The sequence below is a fragment of the Dendrobates tinctorius genome, unplaced genomic scaffold (genome assembly GCF_039654945.1).
Source record: "Dendrobates tinctorius isolate UK_male_01 unplaced genomic scaffold, ASM3965494v1 ptg000116l, whole genome shotgun sequence".
Taxonomy (NCBI): Eukaryota; Metazoa; Chordata; class Amphibia; order Anura; family Dendrobatidae; genus Dendrobates; species Dendrobates tinctorius.
The window spans coordinates 14,105,721-14,131,423 of NW_027361784.1; the positions used below are offsets into that span (position 1 = coordinate 14,105,721).

Genomic DNA, 25,703 nt, shown 5'->3' on the forward strand with positions numbered 1-25,703 from the left:
TTCCTGCTGGCGCCAATGAGCGATGCATGGATGCGGGCAGAAGACATCAGCAGAGCTGCATGTGACAGTAACGACTGCCAACCGCTGCTGCATCGCTGATGAGATCTGCCTGTTTGGCAGCTCACTAGCGACCATTTAGCGATGCACCAGGGATCCTGACTGGGTCGCATCGTTGTCGGGATCGCTGGTGCATCGCTAAATGTAACGGGACCCTTAGTCCCAGGACAATAAAACATAAGGTAATTAGAGTCCCAAGAACAATATCCTATGAAAATGTAGAATTTCAGCAACGGTACAGAAAAATAAATATTTTAAAATATTGAATTGCTTAAACTATATCTTCTCTATTTTATTTTTTTTCTAAATGTAGCTGTAGCTGATTTTTTAAATACATATCTTGCAATTTTTGTCTTAGCTGTCAATTAAAAACAATCTGTTACTCACAATACAAACTGTGTAAATTACTAAAAAGATTTTTTTACGTTTATGAGGCTGGTTTACTTCCTTTTAAAATCTATATCAAATGTGTAAAACTTTTTGAAAGTTTTACCATGTAATATTAACTCCTTCCCGTCAGGGCTATTTTACAGTATTGAGTTTTCATTTTTTTTCTTTCCTTCGTCAAAGGGCCATAAGTTTTTTTTTAATATTTCCATCGATATAGCCATACAAGGGTGTTTTTTTTGCAGGACAGGTTATACTTTTGAAGAAAACCATTTGATTTGTGCTGGAAAGGAGAAAAAATATTCCAAATGCAGCAAAATTGTGAAAAAAATGCAATTCCGCAATGTCTTTTTCTATTTACAGTGTTTATAATATGACAAAAATTACCCAGCATTATCAATCATGGCTTGAATTTGATATGAATACAGACATAGAAAACATGCATAGATTTTTTTTATTATTTACATGGAGACATTTTTTACGAAAAAATTGTGGCAAAAAAAAAACAATTTGGCTTGTGCCACCATTTTTCATTTTTCATTTATTTTGCCAATCGAGCTGTGACTTTTGCACCCTTAGCCATCATTTTTATTGAATACATTTTTGGGTATATCAGATGCTTTGATTGCCTCTTATTGCATTTTTTGTAGCATTGTGGTGCAGAAAGGAACGTAATTCTGGTGTTTAGATTTACGCCATTTACTGATTGGGCTAACTTTTATATTTTGATATATTAAACTTTTATGGATGATGAAAATAGCACATATGTTTACTTTTTTTATTTTTTATTATGGAGTGGTGATTTAAAACTTTTACTTTAATTTTACTAATACATTTTTCATCTTTCACTGTGTCTGTTAGCACTCACAAGATATAATTTGATTACAAATGCTATATACAGAAATACATGGTATTGCTGTAAATAGCAAAATCGATGAGTTCTTTGAACACCAGCAAGAAAATGGCATTCACAGGTGTACTGATATGACTGGCATCAGAGTCTTAAGAAGATCCTAAGCTGTTATGGCAACTCAATGGCACCCCGCTTTAACATCTCAGGGGCGCCGATAGACACATAGAGTGACATATCTCCTACCAGAACATTGGAAATCCTGCTGTCAAAGATTGAGAGTGGCATTTAACAGATAAACAGCTGCAGGCGGAGCTGCAGAGTAGATTAGGCATCAAGCAGTCACATGGGGCGCAACGCAGGTCATTGCTATGTATTATGCCACATGAGACTGCATGAGGGATAGTCAATGCTGCAACATCTAGACGTAAGAGCACTCTAAAATCCAATCTGAAGACTGATCTGTTGAAAGTGGAGAATAAAGAAGAAAGTTTCCTTACTTTTAACCCCTTGCAGCCTCTCGCTTTATGATTTTGAGTCTTGAGCTACCTCACATCATATTAAACATCTTTTTAAAAAAGACATCAACAAACCGGAGCAAGTTCAGAAAAGAGAAACCAGATTGGTGACCGGTCTGCAAACCCTGTCTTATGAGGAAAGGTTGCAGGATTTGGGATTGTTTAGTTTGCAAAAGAGAAGACTGAGAGGAGACTTAATAGCGGTCTACAAATATCTAAAGAGCTGTCACATTGTAGAAGGATCAACTTTATTCTCATTTGCACAAGGAAAGACTAGAAGCAATGGGATGAAACTGAATGGGAGGAGACACAGATTAGATATTAGAAAAAACTTTTTGACAGTTAGAATGATCAATGAGTGGAACAAGCTGCCACGAGAAGTGGTGAGTTCTCCTTCAATGGAAGTCTTCAAACAGAGGCTGGATAGACATCTGACTGGGATGATTTAGCGAATCCTGCTTTGAGCAGGGGGTTGGACCAGATGGCCCAGGAGGTCCCTTCCAACTCTACAATTCTATGATTCTATGATTCTATGATTCTAAGAAAAAATAAATCTGGAAAAAATTGCATAGAATAGTAACAAATTTAAAGAATTTTTATGCTAATTATACAGCCATTCTGAAATGGGTTTTCAAAATAAGTTTAATAACCTTATCAGGTCTAGGAAATACAGTATATATGATAATGTGTGCAGTTTGTATAGCCAAAACTTTACCCTTCAGCATCAAAGCCTTTAGAAAACCATGCATTATTTATAACCCTGGCATTTTTTAGATAGCAAAAGAGGTTAAAGTCCTCCTGGGGAATCAGGGTTTGAATGCATCTATTACCTTTGCACTTCTTATATTACACCCTTCAATTGATATTTCTGCTTGGCTGATATCCAAGGAAAGTTCTAATGTTGCTCATATACTGTACATCAGATAAAAGTTGTTAAAAATGTTGAGTATTTGCTGTGTGGAAATATAAGTAAACAAGTTAATTTATCAGACAAATGGCAGATGTGTTGAAAATAGAGATAAACAAATATTTTCATGTTCAAATTCTCATTGATTGCCAAATTTTGCCAAGAAATTCGATATGCGGCAAATCGATTCACCAAGAGTTAAAAGAACTCCAAAGCCTCTAATTTCTCTGAAAAGATAGAATGATATCTTCTTTTCCTTATGTGGTATCACACACTATTGGCAAAGATTCTTTAGTGTTTTATGGCTTCATCTCTCTTTTGCTAAGCAGGAGGCTGTGACAATCTCTTACTATCAAAAAATGTCTGCTACATTTCCTGGTTTTGCTTTTTTACTGCCTATGATAGTTCTTTCTGATTGCCTGTGCCATACCTGCAAGACATTATGGGGAAGCCCCTTGATCTGCCCTCAAGATCATATGAACTTTATCTGGCTGATGCAGCCAATCTTTTCCCATATGAAAAAATGACATCTACTGCTCAGCAAAATTTGATGGTTTAAGTTGATTTGATCACTTTTTTTATTTAAGAGAAACCTTTCAAGAACTCATGCTACCTACCCACTGCCTTTCCAAGAAAGTGAAAGTCTATATACATTCATCTACACATCACCTACACCATAACTATAATGTGCAAAATTGGGATCTAAGGAGTAAAGTTTCTCCCTGTGGAGAGGTACATGCCAGGCCTGGCATGTCAGAGTGAGGAGACTTATAAGCCTTACTTACTCCTCTAGTTAATTAACTATGCAATTTGCCTCTTGAGAAAGGAAGAGGACTTCAATTCTAGGTAAAAAAAGTCGCTCAGCTCACCCTGTTATCTGCATCTTGTTTGAAGAAGAGGCCCGAAACTATCCTAGTCAGGACGAGGATAATCAATGAGGAAAAGCAACAGGAAAATTTCCAGCATCAGAATAAAACATGCTTCAGGTGGATTAAAATGTAGCTTTTAATATTCCACATAAAAACTAGGATCAATGGACACAACGAGTGAAGTACAGACCGACACGTTTCAGCTAGAAGCCGTAATCATTGTATACCATGGTGTACCATGGTTTATCTTCTTTTGTGGTGTCGACTGACCCTTTTTTATGTAGAATATTAAAAGCTACATTTTAATCCACCTGAAGCACATTTTACTCTGATGCTAGAAATTTTCCTGTTGCTTTTCCTCATTGACTTGCAGAAGGAAAGACTAGAAGCAATGGGATTAAACTGAAAGGGAGGAGACACAGATTAGATATTAGAAAAAACTTTTTGACAGTGAGGGAGATCAATGAGTGGAACAGGCTGCCATGGGAGGTGGTGAGTTCTCCTTCAACAGAAGTCTTCAAGCAGAGGCTGGGCAGACATCTGTCTGGGATGATTTAGCGAATCCTGCTTTGAGCAGGGGGTTGGACCAGATGGCCTAGGAGGTCCCTTCCAACTCTACGATTCTATGATTCTATGACTTGAACTCTAGTTTCGCTTATTGGAAGTAACAATCCTACATGTCAATGTCAACCCTTTAACAAGCCTTGAATAATGACTTAGGATTCTAGCTTGGCTTTTATCCTAAGTCATATGGCAAGGCTCATTAAAGGTCAATATTTACTTTTAGGATTGCTACTGTACTTACAATACTTACTTCCTTACACGGCGGCACCCTGGATTCCTCCTGTGGGCACTAAGCACTGTATCTGTTTGCAGAGCCTGCACCCCTAGTGCTGTTAACACATTCCTGTAGCCCTGCTTTATCCAGTCACAATAATCCAAATGCAACCAGATAGACTCGTGCTCCAGCCTCTATATAATACCAGTTTTCTACCAAACGAAGCCAAAAAAACCTTTCTGATGAAGGTCCGTTGTTGGACCAAAAACGTTTATACGATATGAGTCTATTATTGTCTGGATACTAAATAAAGAATATACTTCTTCTTCATTTTTGAGTGCCAAGTATTTTTATACATATTTATGGGTTGGAAACCTTACTTGAGCACCGAACAACCTTCCTTTTTCTCTGGAGTGCCGTGTTCTTTTGCCTACTTACAATAGGTGGCCCTAGAGTTCTAGTCCTCTGAAGAGGTAATTAGCATATCTAATGTGTTAGACTCATTATCACTTTTAACTTACTTAAATAATATGATAAAAGACTTTTTTTTGCTCAGATGTAAGAGTTAAATTTATTAAAACTGCACATCTGAATCCTTGGCTGCAACTAACAACATGAAACATCCACCCTCCACGCACAAAAACATGCTAGGAAATTTACCAAAACTCTATGTGTTATATTTATCTGCATAGAAAACATAAACATGACAAAACTAACTACATGTTGAAATTTTGGGAAGTGTAAAATATCTTTTAATCTCCCCGTCTCCATCTTCAACAAAATCCTATATTTTTGTTAAACACATAGTTGACTCCCTAATTTTTTTCTTTCTACTCACTTCTGTCAAATGCTGAAGTGTATTTTAAAAATGTCCGTGACAACATTAGATTGTCCTTTAAAATAAAATCCTGCACAATCTTTATTCTGTCTTTTCAAACCACAAAGACAGAAAAAAAATCAATTTTTATACCCAATATATGAAGTCACTGGTTTTATAAAGGTCAGTAAATGCTGTCAGCTTCTTGACGTTTGGGCCAAAATAAACACGCTGTTTCAAGAAAACATGATTAGAACAAGACAACATGCATGTCTAATGCTTCGGGGAAGAAAGTGTGTTTATGTCATATAATAAAGCTTTGAGTGAGCGTGTTATAAAGCAGGTTATAAGTCTTTCACGATTTTTGTCTTGAAGGCTTCTCTGTGAGAAGAACTTTCAATAGATGCTACAGATTTGATTGCAATGCACTGAGGTTCCAGGTTCATATGTTATATACTGTATATATGTATAGGAGCTGTGTATAATCCTTAAAATGACAAATAGTACAATATCTAATTTCTAAATATCTGCTGTGTTTGTACCACATTTTTGACCACCAGTTGACTCTTATTTACTTGACCATTAGCATCAAGTACTATCTTTCCATGTTGACTCCACAACTTATCTTTGACCGCAACAAATGTATCATTCAAACTGACATCAGTGTTGCAACCAGAGATTGTGCATGGGGTCAAGTAATGGAAGTTTGTCCATGGGGTTAAGAAACTGAGATTTGCAGCATTAACGTAAACAAGAATCAGCAGGGGATTGAGAACGTGGTGAGGGAAAAGGTGCGGTAAACTAGTGTTGTCAGGTATGTAGATGACAATTTACATAAAGTGTCTGTCTTTGCGTAGTTGCGTGTTAAAATGCCATTATCAGAGCTTGGAAACCACAGTGGAACATCTTTTCTTAAAGTGTAACTTTTGCAAAACTTGTTATTAGTGTTCATTACTGCAGGCACAGTAACCTTGATCTGCTCTACTTTGTGGGTTAACTGCTTGAGTTATCAGTCACTGCTTGGGGATCCTCTCACTTAACCGATAGATTAACTTCAATCTTTGAACTTTTGCCAGGCTTCAACAGGGGTGAATGTGTTTTAATTTACTGCTGTAATTGAGGAGTTTACACTCTTTCTATAAAGTTGTGTCATCTATACTATACACTGTATCTGATGGCACTTCTTTGAACCATTATATTATTTAGTATTATATATACTATATATTGTACAATACTATATATGGTTCAATTTTCATATATATCTACTATATAATCGTCTAATTCTGTCTGTCTTTCTGTAACGGAAATCCTACGTTGCTGATTGGTCGCACCCGGCCGGCCGCGACCAATCAGCGACAGGCGCAGTCCGGCCGTGAATTGGCACAGTATTCGAATGACGCATGCCACCGCTACCGTCGGGAGATCTGCAGGTCATCTCCTGCTGCATGGAGGTCAGCGGTGATGCAGCCGGGAAATGACAGGCTCAGCGCTCAATGTGCGGATGGTACCCAGGGTCCAGAGAAGAGGAGACTCTCCCCCAGGCCCTGGGTACCATAAACCTGTAAAAAATAGAATAAAAATAATAAATAGTGATATACTCGCCTTCCGACGGCCCCCAGACTCTTTCCCTCCTCTCACAATGCGCCCGGCATCTTCCGGTCCCAGTAACGATTTGAGCGAAAGAAAGCCACTGATGACATTGCGAGAGAGTGATGTCATCTCCGGTCCTTTGCGCTAAGCATTACTGGGACAGGAAGATACCAGGAGTGTGGAGAGGAGATCGGGGGCCGTCGGAAGGTGAGAATAACCTTTTTTAACATTTTTTTAATTATTTTTTTACATTCTATCTTTTACTATTGATGCTGGATAGGCAGCATCAATAGTAAAAAGTTGATCACAATTGTCAAACACTATGCTTGACAAGCGTGATCAACCTGTCAATCACATTCCAAGCGATGCTTCAAATCGCTTGAAATGAGCTTGAATTTCGCACGCGAAAATTGCTTGAAAAATGCAGGTTTTCCTTAGTTTTTCCCACGGCAGGAGTTGCGGAAATGCTGCGGAAATTTATGCATTTCTGCAACGTGGGTACTTAGCCTCAGTGTGACAACCAGCAGCAACCAGGCCCCTGCTGTGAGATCGCCGATTGTCGTGGATCATCCTGGACCATCTTTTGAAAGTCGGTCTCCCGCTGGCCATATTTTAGAATACCCAATGCGTTAGAATCGGGCCGCCATCTAGTATATATATATATATATATATAAATATATATACAGTGGGGCAAAAAAGTATTTAGTCAGTCAGCAATAGTGCAAGTTCCACCACTTAAAAAGATGAGAGGCGTCTGTAATTTACATCATAGGTAGACCTCAACTATGGGAGACAAACTGAGAAAAAAAAATCCAGAAAATCACATTGTCTGTTTTTTTTTCATTTTATTTGCATATTATGGTGGAAAATAAGTATTTGGTCAGAAACAAGCAATCAAGATTTCTGGCTCTCACAGACCTGTAACTTCTTCTTTAAGAGTCTCCTCTTTCCTCCACTCATTACCTGTAGTAATGGCACCTGTTTAAACTCGTTATCAGTATAAAAAGACACCTGTGCACACCCTCAAACAGTCTGACTCCAAACTCCACTATGGTGAAGACCAAAGAGCTGTCAAAGGACACCAGAAACAAAATTGTAGCCCTGCACCAGGCTGGGAAGACTGAATCTGCAATAGCCAACCAGCTTGGAGTGAAGAAATCAACTGTGGGAGCAATAATTAGAAAATGGAAGACATACAAGACCACTGATAATCTCCCTCGATCTGGTGCTCCACGCAAAATCCCACCCCGTGGGGTCAGAATGATCACAAGAACGGTGAGCAAAAATCCCAGAACCACGCGGGGGGACCTAGTGAATGAACTGCAGAGAGCTGGGACCAATGTAACAAGGCCTACCATAAGTAACACACTACGCCACCATGGACTCAGATCCTGCAGTGCCAGACGTGTCCCACTGCTTAAGCCTGTACATGTCCGGGCCCGTCTGAAGTTTGCTAGAGAGCATTTGGATGATCCAGAGGAGTTTTCAGAGTGGTGTCTGGCTGTGGCTGCTGATAAATGTCCTATGGTCTGATGAAACCAAACTGGAACTGTTTGGTAGAAACACAACTTGTCGTGTTTGGAGGAAAAAGAATACTGAGTTGCATCCATCAAACACCATACCTACTGTAAAGCATGGTGGTGGAAACATCATGCTTTGGGGCTGTTTCTCTGCAAAGGGGCCAGGACGACTGATCTGGGTACATGAAAGAATGAATGGGGCCATGTATCGTGAGATTTTGAGTGCAAACCTCCTTCCATCAGCAAGGGCATTGAAGATGAAACGTGGCTGGGTCTTTCAACATGACAATGATCCAAAGCACACCGCCAGGGCAACAAAGGAGTGGCTTCGTAAGAAGCATTTCAAGGTCCTGGAGTGGCCTAGCCAGTGTCCAGATCTCAACCCTGTAGAAAACCTTTGGAGGGAGTTGAAAGTCCGTGTTGCCAAGCGAAAAGCCAAAAACATCACTGCTCTAGAGGAGATCTGCATGGAGGAATGGGCCAACATACCAACAACAGTGTGTGGCAACCTTGTGAAGACTTACAGAAAACGTTTGACCTCTGTCATTGCCAACAAAGGATATATCACAAAGTATTGAGATGAAATTTTGTTTCTGACCAAATACTTATTTTCCACCATAATATGCAAATAAAATGAAAAAAAAAACAGACAATGTGATTTTCTGGATTTTTTTTCTCAGTTTGTCTCCCATAGTTGAGGTCTACCTATGATGTAAATTACAGACGCCTCTCATCTTTTTAAGTGGTGGAACTTGCACTATTGCTGACTGACTAAATACTTTTTTGCCCCACTGTATATATATATATATATATAATTTATATATAAATATATATAAAACTGTGGTAATTTCTTAATTTTTTAACATCATGCACATTATTAGCCTGTTTAGAATTGCACCTCAGATATTCATATATTTATGCTCACAATAGCATTATATATACATTTATGTCTTTTAGTTGATCTTTGTTTAGTTGGCTGGTTTATATACCTAGTCACTTTATGACTTGTATAGTGGACTATCACTGCAAACTGCATTAGCACTTGGGTGCGGATCACAATTCCGTTCCTTTTTATTTTTGCATTGATTTTCTTGCTCTAGCAGTCTTTTTATGTTGTATATGACCTGCGGGTTGAATTAGTACAGTGGCATATTTTACGGTTATTAAATGTCATTTTTACACTTGATTTTGCTATACAAAGATTCTCATGCTAAATGTGCCAATGTGCTGTGTATTTGCGAAAAGGTAATATTGGGCTTATCTTAATGACTGTTACTGCTTCTGGTGCAGCAGTTGAAACCCATTGAAATGATAATTATCCCCCTGCTCCCATTTCGGGTGTCCCAGGGTTTGAAAATCCACCAATTCCACATTGATGTCGTGTTCTAAGAACCAACAGCGGACATATCATTGGTGCAACCTGTGCAGCCGGAAATGAGCCAAGAGGTAAGAGGGTCACTACCACCTCCAAAGCAGATGGAATTGTGCATTATGATGCGTTATTGGACTGCAAAGGGCCAATATATTGTTCTTTGCTCAGGGCATTTATCTGTCTGTGCCCGCCAGTGCTGAGAACTGTCAGAAATGTGTTTGATGCCTGTAAAATACCAGCAAAATATATCATTAAATAATATTGAAGAATAAAGGCCCCTTCTCACATAATGAGATCGTTAGCGAGATTGCTGAAGCGTCACAGTTTTTTTGATGCAACAGCGATATCACCAGCGATCTCGCTACATGTGACACATAACGGCGACTGGCCCCCCGCTGGATATCACTGATCATGCTCGATTGTCCTAGGCCATTTTTTGATCGTTGGCGTCCCACTAACCAGCATGCATCGCTGTGTTTGATGCCGACGAGCGACCTCGTTGGTGACGCAGAACTCAGGGACGCAGGCGAGAGTCGCCAGAATAGCTGTGTGACAAGGTCCCAACGACCGCCGAGGTCATTATATGGATCGTCATACCATTGCTGCGTCGTTGAATAGATCTGCCTGCTTGACAGCTTACCAGCAATCCTTACCAGGTCGTATCGTTGTCGGGATCGCTGGAGCGTCGCTATGTGTAACGGGACCCTTAGAGTTAAGAAAAACCTTACAGCTTTTCCATGGAAGAACAGAAATCAGAAGGATTCTTGTTCTTGTTACTTTTAACTGTCTTTTAAGTTGGTAACTTTTGGGTTGACAGTGACAGCTGTAAGATGCCGATAATTATATCTTTGTTTGTTAATATTGACAGCAGCGAGCACCCTGTTTTTTCCATATTGATAATTTTCTTTTTCTAAATGGTGTAAACCACAGCATCTAACCTAAATTTACATATATTATATTGAACATGAATAATTTGAAACTGGAAGTGAACACTACTGATTCACGGAATACAAAGAATTAAGATGAAAATAATTACTTTTGTTTAAATGTAATATACAGTGGGGCAAAAAAGTATTTAGTCAGTCAGCAATAGTGCAAGTTCCACCACTTAAAAAGATGAGAGGCGTCTGTAATTTACATCATAGGTAGACCTCAACTATGGGAGACAAACTGAGAAAAAAAAATCCAGAAAATCACATTGTCTGTTTTTTTTTTCATTTTATTTGCATATTATGGTGGAAAATAAGTATTTGGTCAGAAACAAAATTTCATCTCAATACTTTGTGATATATCCTTTGTTGGCAATGACAGAGGTCAAACGTTTTCTGTAAGTCTTCACAAGGTTGCCACACACTGTTGTTGGTATGTTGGCCCATTCCTCCATGCAGATCTCCTCTAGAGCAGTGATGTTTTTGGCTTTTCGCTTGGCAACACGGACTTTCAACTGCCTCCAAAGGTTTTCTATAGGGTTGAGATCTGGACACTGGCTAGGCCACTCCAGGACCTTGAAATGCTTCTTACGAAGCCACTCCTTCGTTGCCCTGGCGGTGTGCTTTGGATCATTGTCATGTTGAAAGACCCAGCCACGTTTCATCTGCAATGCCCTTGCTGATGGAAGGAGGTTTGCACTCAAAATCTCACGATACATGGCCCCATTCATTCTTTCATGTACCCGGATCAGTCGTCCTGGCCCCTTTGCAGAGAAACAGCCCCAAAGCATGATGTTTCCACCACCATGCTTTACAGTAGGTATGGTGTTTGATGGATGCAACTCAGTATTCTTTTTCCTCCAAACACGACAAGTTGTGTTTCTACCAAACAGTTCCAGTTTGGTTTCATCAGACCATAGGACATTCTCCCAAAACTCCTCTGGATCATCCAAATGCTCTTTATCAAACTTCAGACGGGCCCGGACATGTACAGGCTTAAGCAGTGGGACACGTCTGGCACTGCAGGATCTGAGTCCATGTTGGCGTAGTGTGTTACTTATGGTAGGCCTTGTTACATTGGTCCCAGCTCTCTGCAGTTCATTCACTAGGTCCCCCCGCGTGGTTCTGGGATTTTTGCTCACCGTTCTTGTGATCATTCTGACCCCACGGGGTGGGATTTTGCGTGGAGCACCAGATCGAGGGAGATTATCAGTGGTCTTGTATGTCTTCCATTTTCTAATTATTGCTCCCACAGTTGATTTCTTCACTCCAAGCTGGTTGGCTATTGCAGATTCAGTCTTCCCAGCCTGGTGCAGGGCTACAATTTTGTTTCTGGTGTCCTTTGACAGCTCTTTGGTCTTCACCATAGTGGAGTTTGGAGTCAGACTGTTTGAGGGTGTGCACAGGTGTCTTTTTATACTGATAACAAGTTTAAACAGGTGCCATTACTACAGGTAATGAGTGGAGGAAAGAGGAGACTCTTAAAGAAGAAGTTACAGGTCTGTGAGAGCCAGAAATCTTGATTGCTTGTTTCTGACCAAATACTTATTTTCCACCATAATATGCAAATAAAATGAAAAAAAAAACAGACAATGTGATTTTCTGGATTTTTTTTTCTTAGTTTGTCTCCCATAGTTGAGGTCTACCTATGATGTAAATTACAGACGCCTCTCATCTTTTTAAGTGGTGGAACTTGCACTATTGCTGACTGACTAAATACTTTTTTGCCCCACTGTATATGTGTATATATATACTGTATATATACATTTAGCCAAAAATAATCCAAATTATACAAGTGCACTATATTTTAGGTGATAATGAACATGGATTTTCCTATCTGCAAAATGGACCAGGGCCACAAACCGCAACAATAATAGACCACATGGCTATAACTTAACGCACATTTTTTGGTTGACTTGATAAGTCATATTCTTTACACATGGTCACATCTCGATAGGGTTATCTAATTCACAAAATACATACTTCCCAAGTACAGAACTTTTTCATTTTATCCCGTATATAAGACCATCTGTCTACTGTAAGTCAATTTTCAGCATATAGCCTCCTTTGAGCCCAACCTAAGTAGCCTGGCATCACACAAGCTTGCATTAGGCTACTAAATTATTCAACTACTTTCATTTTTTATATATAGAAGCAGGTATAAAAGTAGAAAAGGAACACAACCTATGTTTATTCTCCTCACATCCCTACCCCCATTGATCTTTATCTGACCCTCCATGTGTTCCCTATCTTTGTTAGCCCCTTCGTGACATATGATGTAAACTTACATTATAGGTTCACTGCATAGAAAAATATATAATCCTGTATGTATATAAATACCAAAGGTCTAAAGAACGAGAGCAGAATTTGTCATCCAAAGGTCACTTATAGCAAGCGATTCCATATCTAAAGGTCCTAGCCGTCAGGCCACAGATAGGTTAATCTGTATTTGGTGGATGCTCACATGAATGTTTTATGTCAGATAGGGGGAGATTGGCACATGGCAGAAATGGATAAGTATTAGTAATAGACTGTTTGGTCATTTCTAAGCCTCCCATATCTTCGTAGAATAAGAGTCTCCTGAAGAGTAGATAAGGTGTTCTTGTGTGAGTGCTAATATATTTTTTGTAGTTGTTAGAGGTAGTGAAAAATTGAATTATTTTAGGTTCTCACATAAACTATCCATACATAGTTTCTTATGTTCTTGGCTACTAATGAATAAAAAGTTGGAGCTTCCTGTGGGAATCATTAGATATTCAATATTCCATGTCACAGGTGATAATTCCCCTTTCAGTTTTATTGCAGACTTTGACACTGGTTAAGTGTGGCCCCAAGAACAAAAAAGTTGACCATTCCTTGCCTAAAGCATAATATGGTTGTTTCCTTTTCCTTTCCAGCTGAAAAGCTCAATATAGGCTATAGTGTTGAGAAATATCTACATAGCAACATACCTACATTTCTAACAAAGTAAAAAAATTTTTAATCATATACTTGCTTAAATGTGTCTGTTTTATTGTACAATCAATACTTTATAATTTTGTAAAAAAGAAATGTTTTCTTACCTTCATAATATATCTTGAAGCCATGTGCACTAACTGCAAAGTCGCTGGTTAATCGTAAAGAGAAAACGGACCCGGTGCTTGTTACAGGTGGAGGAAGGTGAAATCCTGTTAACCTGGAATACATGTAAAACCCATCATTATAAACAATCCTGCGTAGATTAGTAGTTTTTCTATAGACAATTTTACATAAATTGGATTAGGATGTTAGACTTGCCTTAAATTCCCCTTAATGGGAACCTGTCACCAGGTTTTCCACATATGAAGTATGGCCAACAACATTAAGGACTCTTTTACAGCATACTACAACACTGTAAAAAAAGTCTCCAATTCAGATCTCAAAAAAGTACTTTTATTATACTCACAGATGGTGCGCTAAGATCCGATTGGCGGCTCTGGTCTTGATCCGGCACCTTCTCTATTCCTTCAGTCAAAGTCCTCCTTCCCTGCTTCATGTGGATGACTAATCCTATGTCACCCTCACAGTGTCCCCAATTGTGCTCCTGCTTGCTCCTAGAATCATAGAATCATAGAATCGTAGAGTTGGAAGGGACCTCCTGGGCCATCTGGTCCAACCCCCTGCTCAAAGCAGGATTCGCTAAATCATCCCAGTCAGATGTCTGTCCAGCCTCTGTTTGAAGACTTCCATTGAAGGAGAACTCACCACTTCTCGTGGCAGCTTATTCCACTCATTGATCACTCTAACTGTCAAAAAGTTTTTTCTAATATCTAATCTGTGTCTCCTCCCATTCAGTTTCATCCCATTGCTTCTAGTCTTTCCTTGTGCAAATGAGAATAAAGTTGATCCTTCTACAATGTGACAGCCCTTTAGATAATTGTAGACAGCTATTAAGTCTCCTCTCAGTCTTCGCTTTTGCAAACTAAACATTCCCAAATCCTGCAACCTTTCCTCATAAGACAGGGTTTGCAGACCGGTCACCATTCTGGTTGCTCTTTTCTGAACTTGCTCCAGTTTTTTTATGTCTTTTTTAAAATGTGGTGCCCAAAACAGGACACAATATTCCAGATGAGGTCTGACCAAAGAGGAGTAGAGGGAAATAATGACTTCACGTGATCTAGACTGTATGCTTCTGTTAATACATCCTAGAATTGGATTTGCCTTTTTTGCTGCTGCATCACACTGTTGACTCATATTCAGTCTGTGATCTATTAGTATACCCAAATCCTTTTCACATGTGCTGTTGCTTAGGCCTATTCCTCCCATTCTGCATATGCTTTTTTCATTTTTATTGCCCAGATGTAGTACTTTGCATTTTTCCCTGTTAAAAACCATTCTGTTAGTTGCTGCCCACTTCTCCAGTTTATTTATATATTTTTGAATCCTCTATCTCTCTTCTCTAGTATTAGCTATCCCTCCTAGCTTTGTGTCATCAGCAAATTTAATCAGTTTACCCTCAATTCCTTCATCTAAATCGTTGATAAAGATGTTGAACAATACAGGGCCCAGGACAGAGCCCTGTGGTACCCCACTTGAGCCATTCTTCCAACTGGATGTGCAGCCTGAAGCAGGGAAGTAGGACAACTATTGAAGGCAGAGAAGAAGTACTGGACACTGGACGGCTCAATCTTCATGTATAATAAAAAGGTCTCTTTTAGGATCTGTAGAGGGGATTAGAGACTTTTACACAGCATTCTAGAATACTGTAAAGGAGACCTTAATGATGTTGCCATACATTATATGACAAAAACCTGGCGACAGGGTCCTTTTAAAAAAGATTGAGAGCATGAAATGGTTCTTCACTGTTTCTGAAAAAAATGCAATAATTTTGAATTCTGTACAAACATTTTATTTACAAAATAATAATAGTAATAAAAAAGGAATACACTTATGGATAAAGATAAAAACAAATCAATGATAATAGTCACAGTTTATGGCAAGAGAATCGAAATTCTGAGCTTTCAAGCCAAACTAAACAATTCCTCTGCAGACAACACCTCATTTTTTCAGATTCATATTTTATTAAACCATGCTATGCCCACAATATTATAGCTGGCCAAGATTGCTATGAAAATGCCTAAAGTCATAATATTTTTACACAACTTCTGAGTTGTGCAAAAATATTGCTAATTATTAAAGCACCACTCAATTGTTTTTTTTTATTGAAGAGATGAAGTGGTGCTCCTAATTTAAGTTCCCTGCCCTTACTCTGATACTTTCCAGTGGCAGCCGTTATCTTTTATTAGCGCTGCTCTGGTCAGTTTTGATCAGTTTGTGACCTGCCAAATAGCTCCAGTGTTCGCTGGAGTGAGCTGGAGGTCATTTCTCAATGCCTCATTCTGGCACTCCTAGACTTGCATTGAAAGCTTGTGATCATTACTTCTGATTTCTGGTCACCGGGACCAAAGCAACACTGGGAAGAGCTGAAGATGGCAGGTGGTGAGTACAATATTAGGTGCCGTAATCTTGAGTTTGCAGCACCACTCCGGCATTGAAAAAAATGCCAGAGTGGTGCTTTAAGGTATCTTACGCCTGAATTCTGTCACAAATACCTTAATGAATCGACCTCTTTGTGTCTTTAGGAAACATCCTTATTGTTTTATGCTTTGTTCTAACCAATATAATTTCAGGTCACATTCATAAAATAATTTAAAAAAAAACAATCCTTGATTGATTTTCTTTTGGGGAAGCCAGCCAACCAACCTTTTTTTCCATTCTCTTATTTTAGAGCTTTGCCGCTGCAAAAGCAAATTATTTATCATCTTAACAACAGTAGCATCAGAGAATAACAGGTGGAATTCATCAAAATTCTGGGGTAATTTATCATGCCCTAATTAATTACTGTCCTTTCTTTTAGACAGTTGATAAACTGTTTACTGTATGTAGAGAAAGGCAAACAATGAAGAGATGTTAGCAGTGAAGAGATTCTAATTAAAGGAAAGTGCAAATGATTATGCAAATAAACAATATGCAAATCTCTTCTAATACAGAAATCACTAACTACTGACCAAGATCTGTTTGTGTAACACAATTGTGTTGCTCCTTGATTAAAGGCAGCTGTGGAGGTATATTAGGGTACCGTTACACTTAGCGATGCAGCAGTGATCCCGACAATGATATGGATCGCTGGTGCATTGCTAAGTGGTCGAGAGTGAGCTTCCACACAGGCAGATCTCACCAGCGACATAGCAGTGATACAGCGGTCGTTACTTACCTGTCAGACGCGGTGATCCTGACGTCCTCCCGCCCGCGTCCACGCGTCGCTTGTCGGCGCCACAGGAAGCCCAGCAGGAAGTGCCCGACGAGAAATGATCCAGGACATTCTCGCGCGATCAGCGATAAGCAGCGGGGGAGCCAGTCGGAGGTAAGTATCAGACATATCGCTAGCAATATCGCTGCTACGTCACAAAATCGGTTATAGCGATATTGCTAGCGATATCGCTATGTGTAAAGGGGGCTTTACATGAAATGCCTCCAGAAATGTTGTATTTTACCCATGGACCATTTTTATCCTTCAGCAGTTTTCTCTGAATAACTGAAAAATATATATGAATCACTTAACTCATAAAAAGGGGTCAGAAAGTAGTACTGGTGTGGTCACTTAATTGAATAACCAACCTGACACCATGGGGAGCAAATGGTAAAAACACTCGTGTTTAAGGAACCCTTAATAACCTGCTTTGTACTGAGGTGGGATAATGTAGGTTACTTAGTACACGGCCTTCCCCCAGGAAGAAGCACGGGCGAAACGCGCGTTGGGGTGCGGGGAAGCAGCGTGTCTTTCATGCCTAACTTTACGGTGCACACGGCTCAGGTAATACGTATTTGGCGGTTCATTTATTCATATCTACATATAGGTTTTTTGGCCATTATAACCTGCATATATGGGAGGCTGTGGTAGCACTGTAGCAGCAATGGCTGCATATATCGTATGCTGTGGGTGATTTGAATCCATGTGTATGTAAGGCTATGGCGATGTAGCAGCAGCAATAGCTGCATGCTATTTGATTTACAACAGGTGAAATAGTCATTAAACCTCCATGGTGGGAATTATGTGCAAGATCTTATTCATCCAAATTAAGGCAGCAAATTTCATTTACATCATTGCAGTTTTTGCAAGTATTTCCTATAGCCATTTAGCCCTTTTTTAGTTAGCAAAAGATGCCAAGCATACTGTTGGGCATATTATATTATTTTTGGATACTGTAGTAATTTTTTCCAATTTTTGATACATTATATACACAAGAATTGTATCCTTTCGTTGCTTCTCCTACCTATATGTGTTGGTTTGAGGCAATGGTTTTATGGTTGTATGTTTATTAATGTTGACTAAAAAATGTTCATTTTATGAAATGAGTGACACTCTTGGTTATTGGTAAAAAAAAAAAAAAAAAAAAAAAATTCATTGCATATATGGGTGTGACCGCCCTCTTTCTGAGCTGGGAAAGCCATCCAGTCTGGCCTAAGCTGTTACTAGTAGTTCAGCCGCTCGACCCTTATTCACATTCACGCCACTTGGCAAGTGAAAAGGTTTTAAATACTAGAGTAGGGACTGTCCCACAAGGGTTGCCGTGACGTGGCGGGATGGCTTGTACATTATTTTGATCAAAATTATGTTTACTAAATACCCTTATTATTATTATTATTACCTTTATGCATTATTTGCAGTATTTTTTTACTTTTTAGTTCAGGATATTTGTGTTTTTTGTTTACTCTTGGTTATTGGGTCACCTGATAATGACATGACCTTTGTGATATATTTACTACAGACCGCCTGTGCAAGCTGAAGATATGGATGAACTCTTTATGCATCAAATAGCCGAGTTCTCCAAAAAATATGATATAGTTGTCATGGGAGATTTCAACTATCCAGACATTTGTTGGGAATCTCTCTCAGGCAAAACTAACAGATCAAGGAAATTCTTATCCTCTCTTGCTGACAACTTTATCTTCCAAAACGTAAGGGAGAAAACAAGGGGAACTGCTACCTTGGATCTAATCCTTATAAACAGGGAGGAAATGGTTGAGGAGGTAAAAGTGGCTGGGACCCTAGGAGGTAGCGACCATGCTATTTTAGAATTTTGGATAACTAGAGGAGGAAGACCTGTGAAGACTCAATCATCAAGGCTAGATTTCAGAAAGGCAGATTTTAAGGGATTCAGAAAGAGAATTGGAGGGATCCAATGGCTGGATATCCTTAAAGACAAAAATGTCCAAGAAGGATGGGAAATCTTGAAAAATCAAATTCTCAAAGCACAATCGTTTACAATTCCGCACAAGGGGCATGGTGTAGTGTGACATCACAGGATTGGGTGGATGGGTGCATGAGAGAGTCAGAAAACCAACATGTTTCAAAGGAAACAATCCTTTTTCATCAGGGTTGAAAACCATGTGATCCATCCTTATATACCCACGCTAGCCTAGCACCTTATTCCCTGCATGTCCATCATGGTTCATACCCCTCATGGAGAAATGGGACTAAATGTATATAGGATTTGGCATAATGAGCAGAAATAAAGACATATAAACGCAGCTGCAGCATTGTTTTGTGTCAACTAGTATTGGACACAAAAGAATTGGCAAATAATATGTACATGTGTAAGGATGAAATAGATGAAAGGATGTCTATAAACACCCATAAACATAATATACCAGCAATAATGAAGCAAGAAGGATAATTCATTCATGGTAATAATTATATGGATTTTGGTATACGTGTTGTTCAACATATATTAAAGGAAATATGTGAAAATAAAATAATAGCATGGGTTAAAACAGTGATAAATATGGACACAATTAAAAAGTAATGTTTTATTAATAATATGTTTAAAAAAGCTGAAAACATTTTTTGAGTGTGCTACTAAATTTGTCAAGATGTAAGATAAAGTGTAGAGATAAGATAAAAAATAAAATAGATTGCAAAGATAGATTTTGGATATAACCAGACTATAAAAATGCCTGGAGACCAATTTGATGCATATTGGACTATCTGCCTTTAACATTGTCATTAACATGCAGGCAATATGTGTTTATAGATTCTGCTGAATCAGGTTTCTTTACGTATTATATATACAATTTTTTACATCATAGCCTGTAGGATCACCAATTTTAATTTAATTATCTTACCGTTTTTTATATCTGTAAGGCTCTGACTATTCCTTTTTGTATGCATCAAATTGGTCTCAAGGCATTTTTATAGTCTGGTTATACCCAAAATCTATCTTTGCAATCTATTTTGTTTTTTATCTTATGTCTATACTATATCTTTTTGTCTATTAAACTGATTTTTAGGAAAATGAGGAGGCTTTGGAATATTTAGAGAAAGCCTCAAGACAGGATAAAGGAACTATAGGCTGCTGGAATATCTTTGCAGCATATATAATGGTATATAGTTATTTCAACTCACCCTGCTTGTCCCCTTATGCTATTGAGGTCAAGTAACTTTTCAAAGTGGTTTATGATCCATGTAGGCCCGGACACTTATCTGCTAAATACATTTATTGTGTCCTGCTGTCCTAACTTAGTTTGATTGATTGCTAACGAGTAAGGAGAGAAAAAAAAGGAAGATCTTAGAACTGGCCTTCTATAAATTCAGAGCTAGCCTGGGGATGCAGTTATGCAGGGGTGGCATTTATGTACATGTAATCAAAGTACATGTATCAAAGTACGCTGGCAGTTATAACATGGCAGTTAGACAGGGCAGGAGACAGGTAAGACAAATAAATAAATCTATTCCCTGTACATTTGGACTACCACAAATATATACCATTTGCTTTTGTCTAATTTATATCCTGGCCTCTGCATTTACACACATCCACCGCCCTGGCATTAGCTCTCTACACTCCATCCATATTGGCCCCTCATTCCTTTCCTCTCCTATGTATAGCACTCACACTCTTTTCACATTGCTCCACAGCACATATCCATTCAGTCCCACCATTCAACATCAGAGATGCTCTCAAAAATCACTTAACCATCTGCTCACTCTTTCTATCCTCCTTCTCCTAGTCGCAGGAGACATGGCTCCCCACCCTGGTCCCCCATGTTATAGAATGTCAAACCCCCCAACTGCTACACTCAGAAACCCCTCTAATCTTATTAATATTCCCTGCATGCCATCTGTCTCTTTTAATTGTGCCCTTTGGAATTCTCGCTCAGTGTGTAACAAACTCGCCTTCATTCATGACTTTTTCCTTTCTAATTCTCTTAACCTTCTGGCTCATACTGAAACCTGGATCCAGCAGTCAGACACTACAGCTGCTGCTGCTCTTTCATATGGTGGACTACACTTCTCTCATACCCCAAGATTAGACAATAGAGCAGGTAGAGGCGTTGGTCTGCTCCTATCACCAAAATGTACCTTTCAGGTTATCCCTCAAGTACCCTCACTTGTCTTCCCTTCTTTTGAGGTCCATGCCGTCAGACTCTACATTCCCTTCTCCTTGCAAGTGGTTGTGGTATATCATCCTCCCGGCCCCTCCCATCAGTTCCTGGATCATTTTGCTATTTGGCTTCCACATTTTCTCTCATGTGACATCCCTACCCTCATCATGGGCGATTTCAACATCCCCATTGCTCTTCCCCTCTCCCCATCTGCTACTCACCTTTTATCTCTAACCTCCTCGTTTTGCCTTTTGCAGCCTACTAATTCTCCAATGCATGAAGATGGAAACTCCTTCGACTTGGTCTTCTCTCAGCTTTGTGCAGTGGATGATTTTGCAAACTCCCCTTCCCTGCTCTTTGACCACAACCTTCTTTCATTCTCTATCAAGAACTGCCAGGCTGCTCAGGTCACCCCCACTGTCCATATTTATAGAAACATACAGGCCATTAACACCCTGAAACTTATGAAGACCTTGCAGTCTTCATTGGCCCCTATCTCCCTCTCCTGTCCTGATTCTGCATTGAAGCATTACAATGAAACACTTCAAAGTGCCCTGGATGAATTTGCACCGCCTATACATAGAACACCACAACACAGATGGCGACAACCCTGGCACATCCAGCAAACACGTTTCCTGCAGCAGTGCTCCAGGTGCGCCAAACGTCTGTGGAGAAAATCCAACCTACCCGAAGATTTCATCCATTATAAGTTTATGCTTTGAACATACAACACTGCCATTCACCTCTCAAAACAAACCTATTTCAACACCCTCATCACCTCACTGTCCAACAACCCTAAATTCTCTTTGACACTTTTCATTCTCTGCTCAACTCAAGAGTACAGGCCCCAACCACGGAGCTTCGAGCTGACGATCTGGCCAATTACTTCAAAGAAAAAATTGACCAGATCCGACAGGAAATTATCTCCCAATCACCTCATACCATGCACTGTCCTCCCTCCCCCACTGCATCTAGCTCACTCTCTGATTTTGAACCAGTCACAGAAGAAGTAAGCAGGCTCCTTGTATCTTCTCGCCCAACCAATTGCACCAGTGAACCATTTCCGTCACATCTCCTCCAGTCCCTTTCCCCTGCTGTCACCCCTCACCTAACTAAAATATTTAACCTCTCTCTTCTGGTATCTTTTCCTCCTCATTTAAGCATGCCATCATACATCCACTACTTAAAAAACCATCCCTCGACCAAAACTGTGCCGCTAACTATAGACCTGTCTTTAATCTTCCCTTCATCTCTAAACTCCTGGAAAGGTCCACTCCCGTCTTATCTGCTATCTCTTTGATAACTCTCTTCTCGACCCTCTCCAATCCGGTTTCTGCTCTTTACACTCTACTGAAACTGCCCTCATTAAAGTCTCTAATGATCTACTAATAGCTAAATCAAATGGTCATTACTCCATGCTAATTTGTATTGAGCACCTGGCACTCTTTTGTATATGCACTTTATTTGTATATTTGCACATATATGTATGACTATATATGGATTGTTATCTCATTTTGTAACACTTATTTTGTACACCATTTACATTTTTTTTGGATGATTTTTCATTGATTGCATTTATGCCGGTTATCTGATATGTCCTTTATGTGTACATAATATTTAATATATGAAATATCTGCAGAACATGTATATATGCTGAATATACAGTGGGGCAAAAAAGTATTTAGTCAGTCAGCAATAGTGCAAGTTCCACCACTTAAAAAGATGAGAGGCGTCTGTAATTTACATCATAGGTAGACCTCAACTATGGGAGACAAACTGAGAAAAAAAAATCCAGAAAATCACACTGTCTGTTTTTTTTTCATTTTATTTGCATATTACGGTGGAAAATAAGTATTTGGTCAGAAACAAGCAATCAAGATTTCTGGCTCTCACAGACCTGTAACTTCTTCTTTAAGAGTCTCCTCTTTCCTCCACTCATTACCTGTAGTAATGGCACCTGTTTAAACTTGTTATCAGTATAAAAAGACACCTGTGCACACCCTCAAACAGTCTGACTCCAAACTCCACTATGGTGAAGACCAAAGAGCTGTCAAAGGACACCAGAAACAAAATTGTAGCCCTGCACCAGGCTGGGAAGACTGAATCTGCAATAGCCAACCAGCTTGGAGTGAAGAAATCAACTGTGGGAGCAATAATTAGAAAATGGAAGACATACAAGACCACTGATAATCTCCCTCGATCTGGTGCTCCACGCAAAATCCCACCCCGTGGGGTCAGAATGATCACAAGAACGGTGAGCAAAAATCCCAGAACCACGCGGGGGGACCTAGTGAATGAACTGCAGAGAGCTGGGACCAATGTAACAAGGCCTACCATAAGTAACACACTACGCCACCATGGACTCAGATCCTGCAGTGCCAGACGTGTCCCACTGCTTAAGCCTGTACATGTCCGGGCCCGTCTGAAGTTTGCTAGAGAGCATCTGGATGATCCAGAGGAGTTTTGGAAGAATGTCCTATGGTCTGATGAAACCAAACTGGAACTGTTTGGTAGAAACACAACTTGTCGTGTTTGGAGGAAAAAGAATACTGAGTTGCATCCATCAAACACCATACCTACTGTAAAGCATGGTGGTGGAAACATCATGCTTTGGGGCTGTTTGTCTGCAAAGGGGCCAGGACGACTGATCCGGGTACATGAAAGAATGAATGGGGCCATGTATCGTGAGATTTTGAGTGCAAACCTCCTTCCATCAGCAAGGGCATTGATGATGAAACGTGGCTGGGTCTTTCAACATGTCAATGATCCAAAGCACACTGCCAGGGCAACGGAGGAGTGGCTTCGTAATAAGCATTTCAAGGTCCTGGAGTGGCCTAGCCAGTCTCCAGATCTCAACCCTATAGAAAACCTTTGGAGGGAGTTGAAAGTCCGTGATGCCAAGCGAAAAGCCAAAAACATCATTGCTCTAGAGGAGATCTGCATGGAGGAATGGGCCAACATACCAACAACAGTGTGTGGCAACCTTGTGAAGACTTACAGAAAACGTTTGACCTCTGTCATTGCCAACAAAGGATATATCACAAAGTATTGAGATGAAATTTTGTTTCTGACCAAATACTTATTTTCCACCATAATATGCAAATAAAATGAAAAAAAACAGACAATGTGATTTTCTGGATTTTTTTTTCTCAGTTTGTCTCCCATAGTTGAGGTCTACCTATGATGTAAATTACAGAAGCCTCTCATCTTTTTAAGTGGTGGAAGTTGCACTATTGCTGACTGACTAAATACTTTTTTGCCCCACTGTATATATATTATATTTTTGTTTATTCAGCTTTTAAATTTTTATAAAAAAAATTTCTTTATATAATAAAATAAAATTTATTCTATAATACCATAAGTCTTTTTATTGCACTTTTTTTTAGGAGGATTTCAAAAAGGAAAATGGGCAGATGCAAAAGTTTGGACAACCTTGCTGATTCGTGTGCTCAGAAAACTTTGACTAAGGTTTCAGTCCTATATTAGCCTGTTAGGGTTATGGCTTGTTCACTATCATCAGTAGGAAAGACCAGGTGATGCAAAGTTCCCAGCTTCATAAAAACCCATACTCCTATACCTAGTGCAGAAAGACAGCAGCCATGAGTTTTTCTAAGCAGCTGCCTAGTACTCTGAAAATGAAAATAGTACCGGCCCACAAAGAAGGAGACGGCTATAAGATAGTAAAGTGTTTTCAAGTTTCCCTTTCTTCATTTCAAAATATAATTAAGAAATAGCAAGATAAGGTTTGAAAGGCCAAGCAAAATTTCACTGAGAGCTTTTAGTAGGATCGAGAAGAAGAAAATCAGAGCCCTGCTTGACTGCAAAAGACCTTCAGAAGGATTTAGCAGACTCTGGAGTTGTGGTACATTGTTCTACTATATGGAGACACCAGCACAAATATGGCCTTCATGGAATAGCCATCAGAAGAAAACTCTTGCATCCTTCATCATAAAATTCAGTGTCATAAGTATGCAAAAAACATCTAACAAGCCTGGTGCATTTTGGAAACTATTCCTGTGGACCGATGAGGTTAAAGTAGAACTCTTTGGCCACATTTATCAAAGGTATGTGTTGAGAAAAAAAGGTCACAAAATTTTAGGAAAATAAAATTGCCACCCATTAAGCATAGTAGTGGATCAATCATGCTCTAGGGTTGTGTTGCAGACAAAGGCATGGGAAAATTTGACGGATTAAGGGAAGAATTGATTTAATGAAGTTTCCACAAATTCTTGATGCAAACATAGCACCATCTGTAAAAAAGCTGAAGTTGAAAGGAGGATTACTTTTACAAATGGATGAAGATCCTAAACACATGTCAAAATCCACAATGGACTGCATCAGAAGGAACAAGCTGAAAATTTTACAATGGACCTCACAGTCACCTGATCTGAACATCATTGAAAATCTGTGGCTAGACCTCAAAATAGCAATGCATGCAAGATGACCCAGGAAAATTACAGAACTCCAAGACCAATCTATGTGCTTGATGTTATCTGACTTTACAAAGTTGACATCAACCTCAAAAATATTACCCCACTTTGCCACCGCACCTGGGCAAGTGGGAGAGTTGGGCAAAGTGTCAGAATTGGCGCATGTTATAGATGCTGCTTTTCTGGGGCAGCTGCAGGCTGCTATTTTTAGGCTTGGGAGAGCCAATATTCATGCCCCCTTCCCAGTCTGAAAATACTAACCCCCAGCTGTCTGCTTT

The 25,703-nt window shown here is 39.4% G+C and overlaps 1 protein-coding gene across 8 annotated transcripts in view; it reads right to left on the minus strand.

Moving 5' to 3' along the window:
- CSMD3 (CUB and Sushi multiple domains 3) overlaps positions 1–25,703 on the minus strand; it is a 1,871,449-nt gene that overhangs the window by 1,527,662 nt on the left and 318,084 nt on the right. For all 8 annotated transcript variants that reach the window (XM_073590214.1, XM_073590213.1, XM_073590210.1 and 5 more), the window contains exon 3: positions 13,657–13,769. In XM_073590214.1, the coding sequence (XP_073446315.1) occupies positions 13,657–13,769 (113 nt within the window). The remainder of the gene's footprint in view (positions 1–13,656; positions 13,770–25,703) is intronic.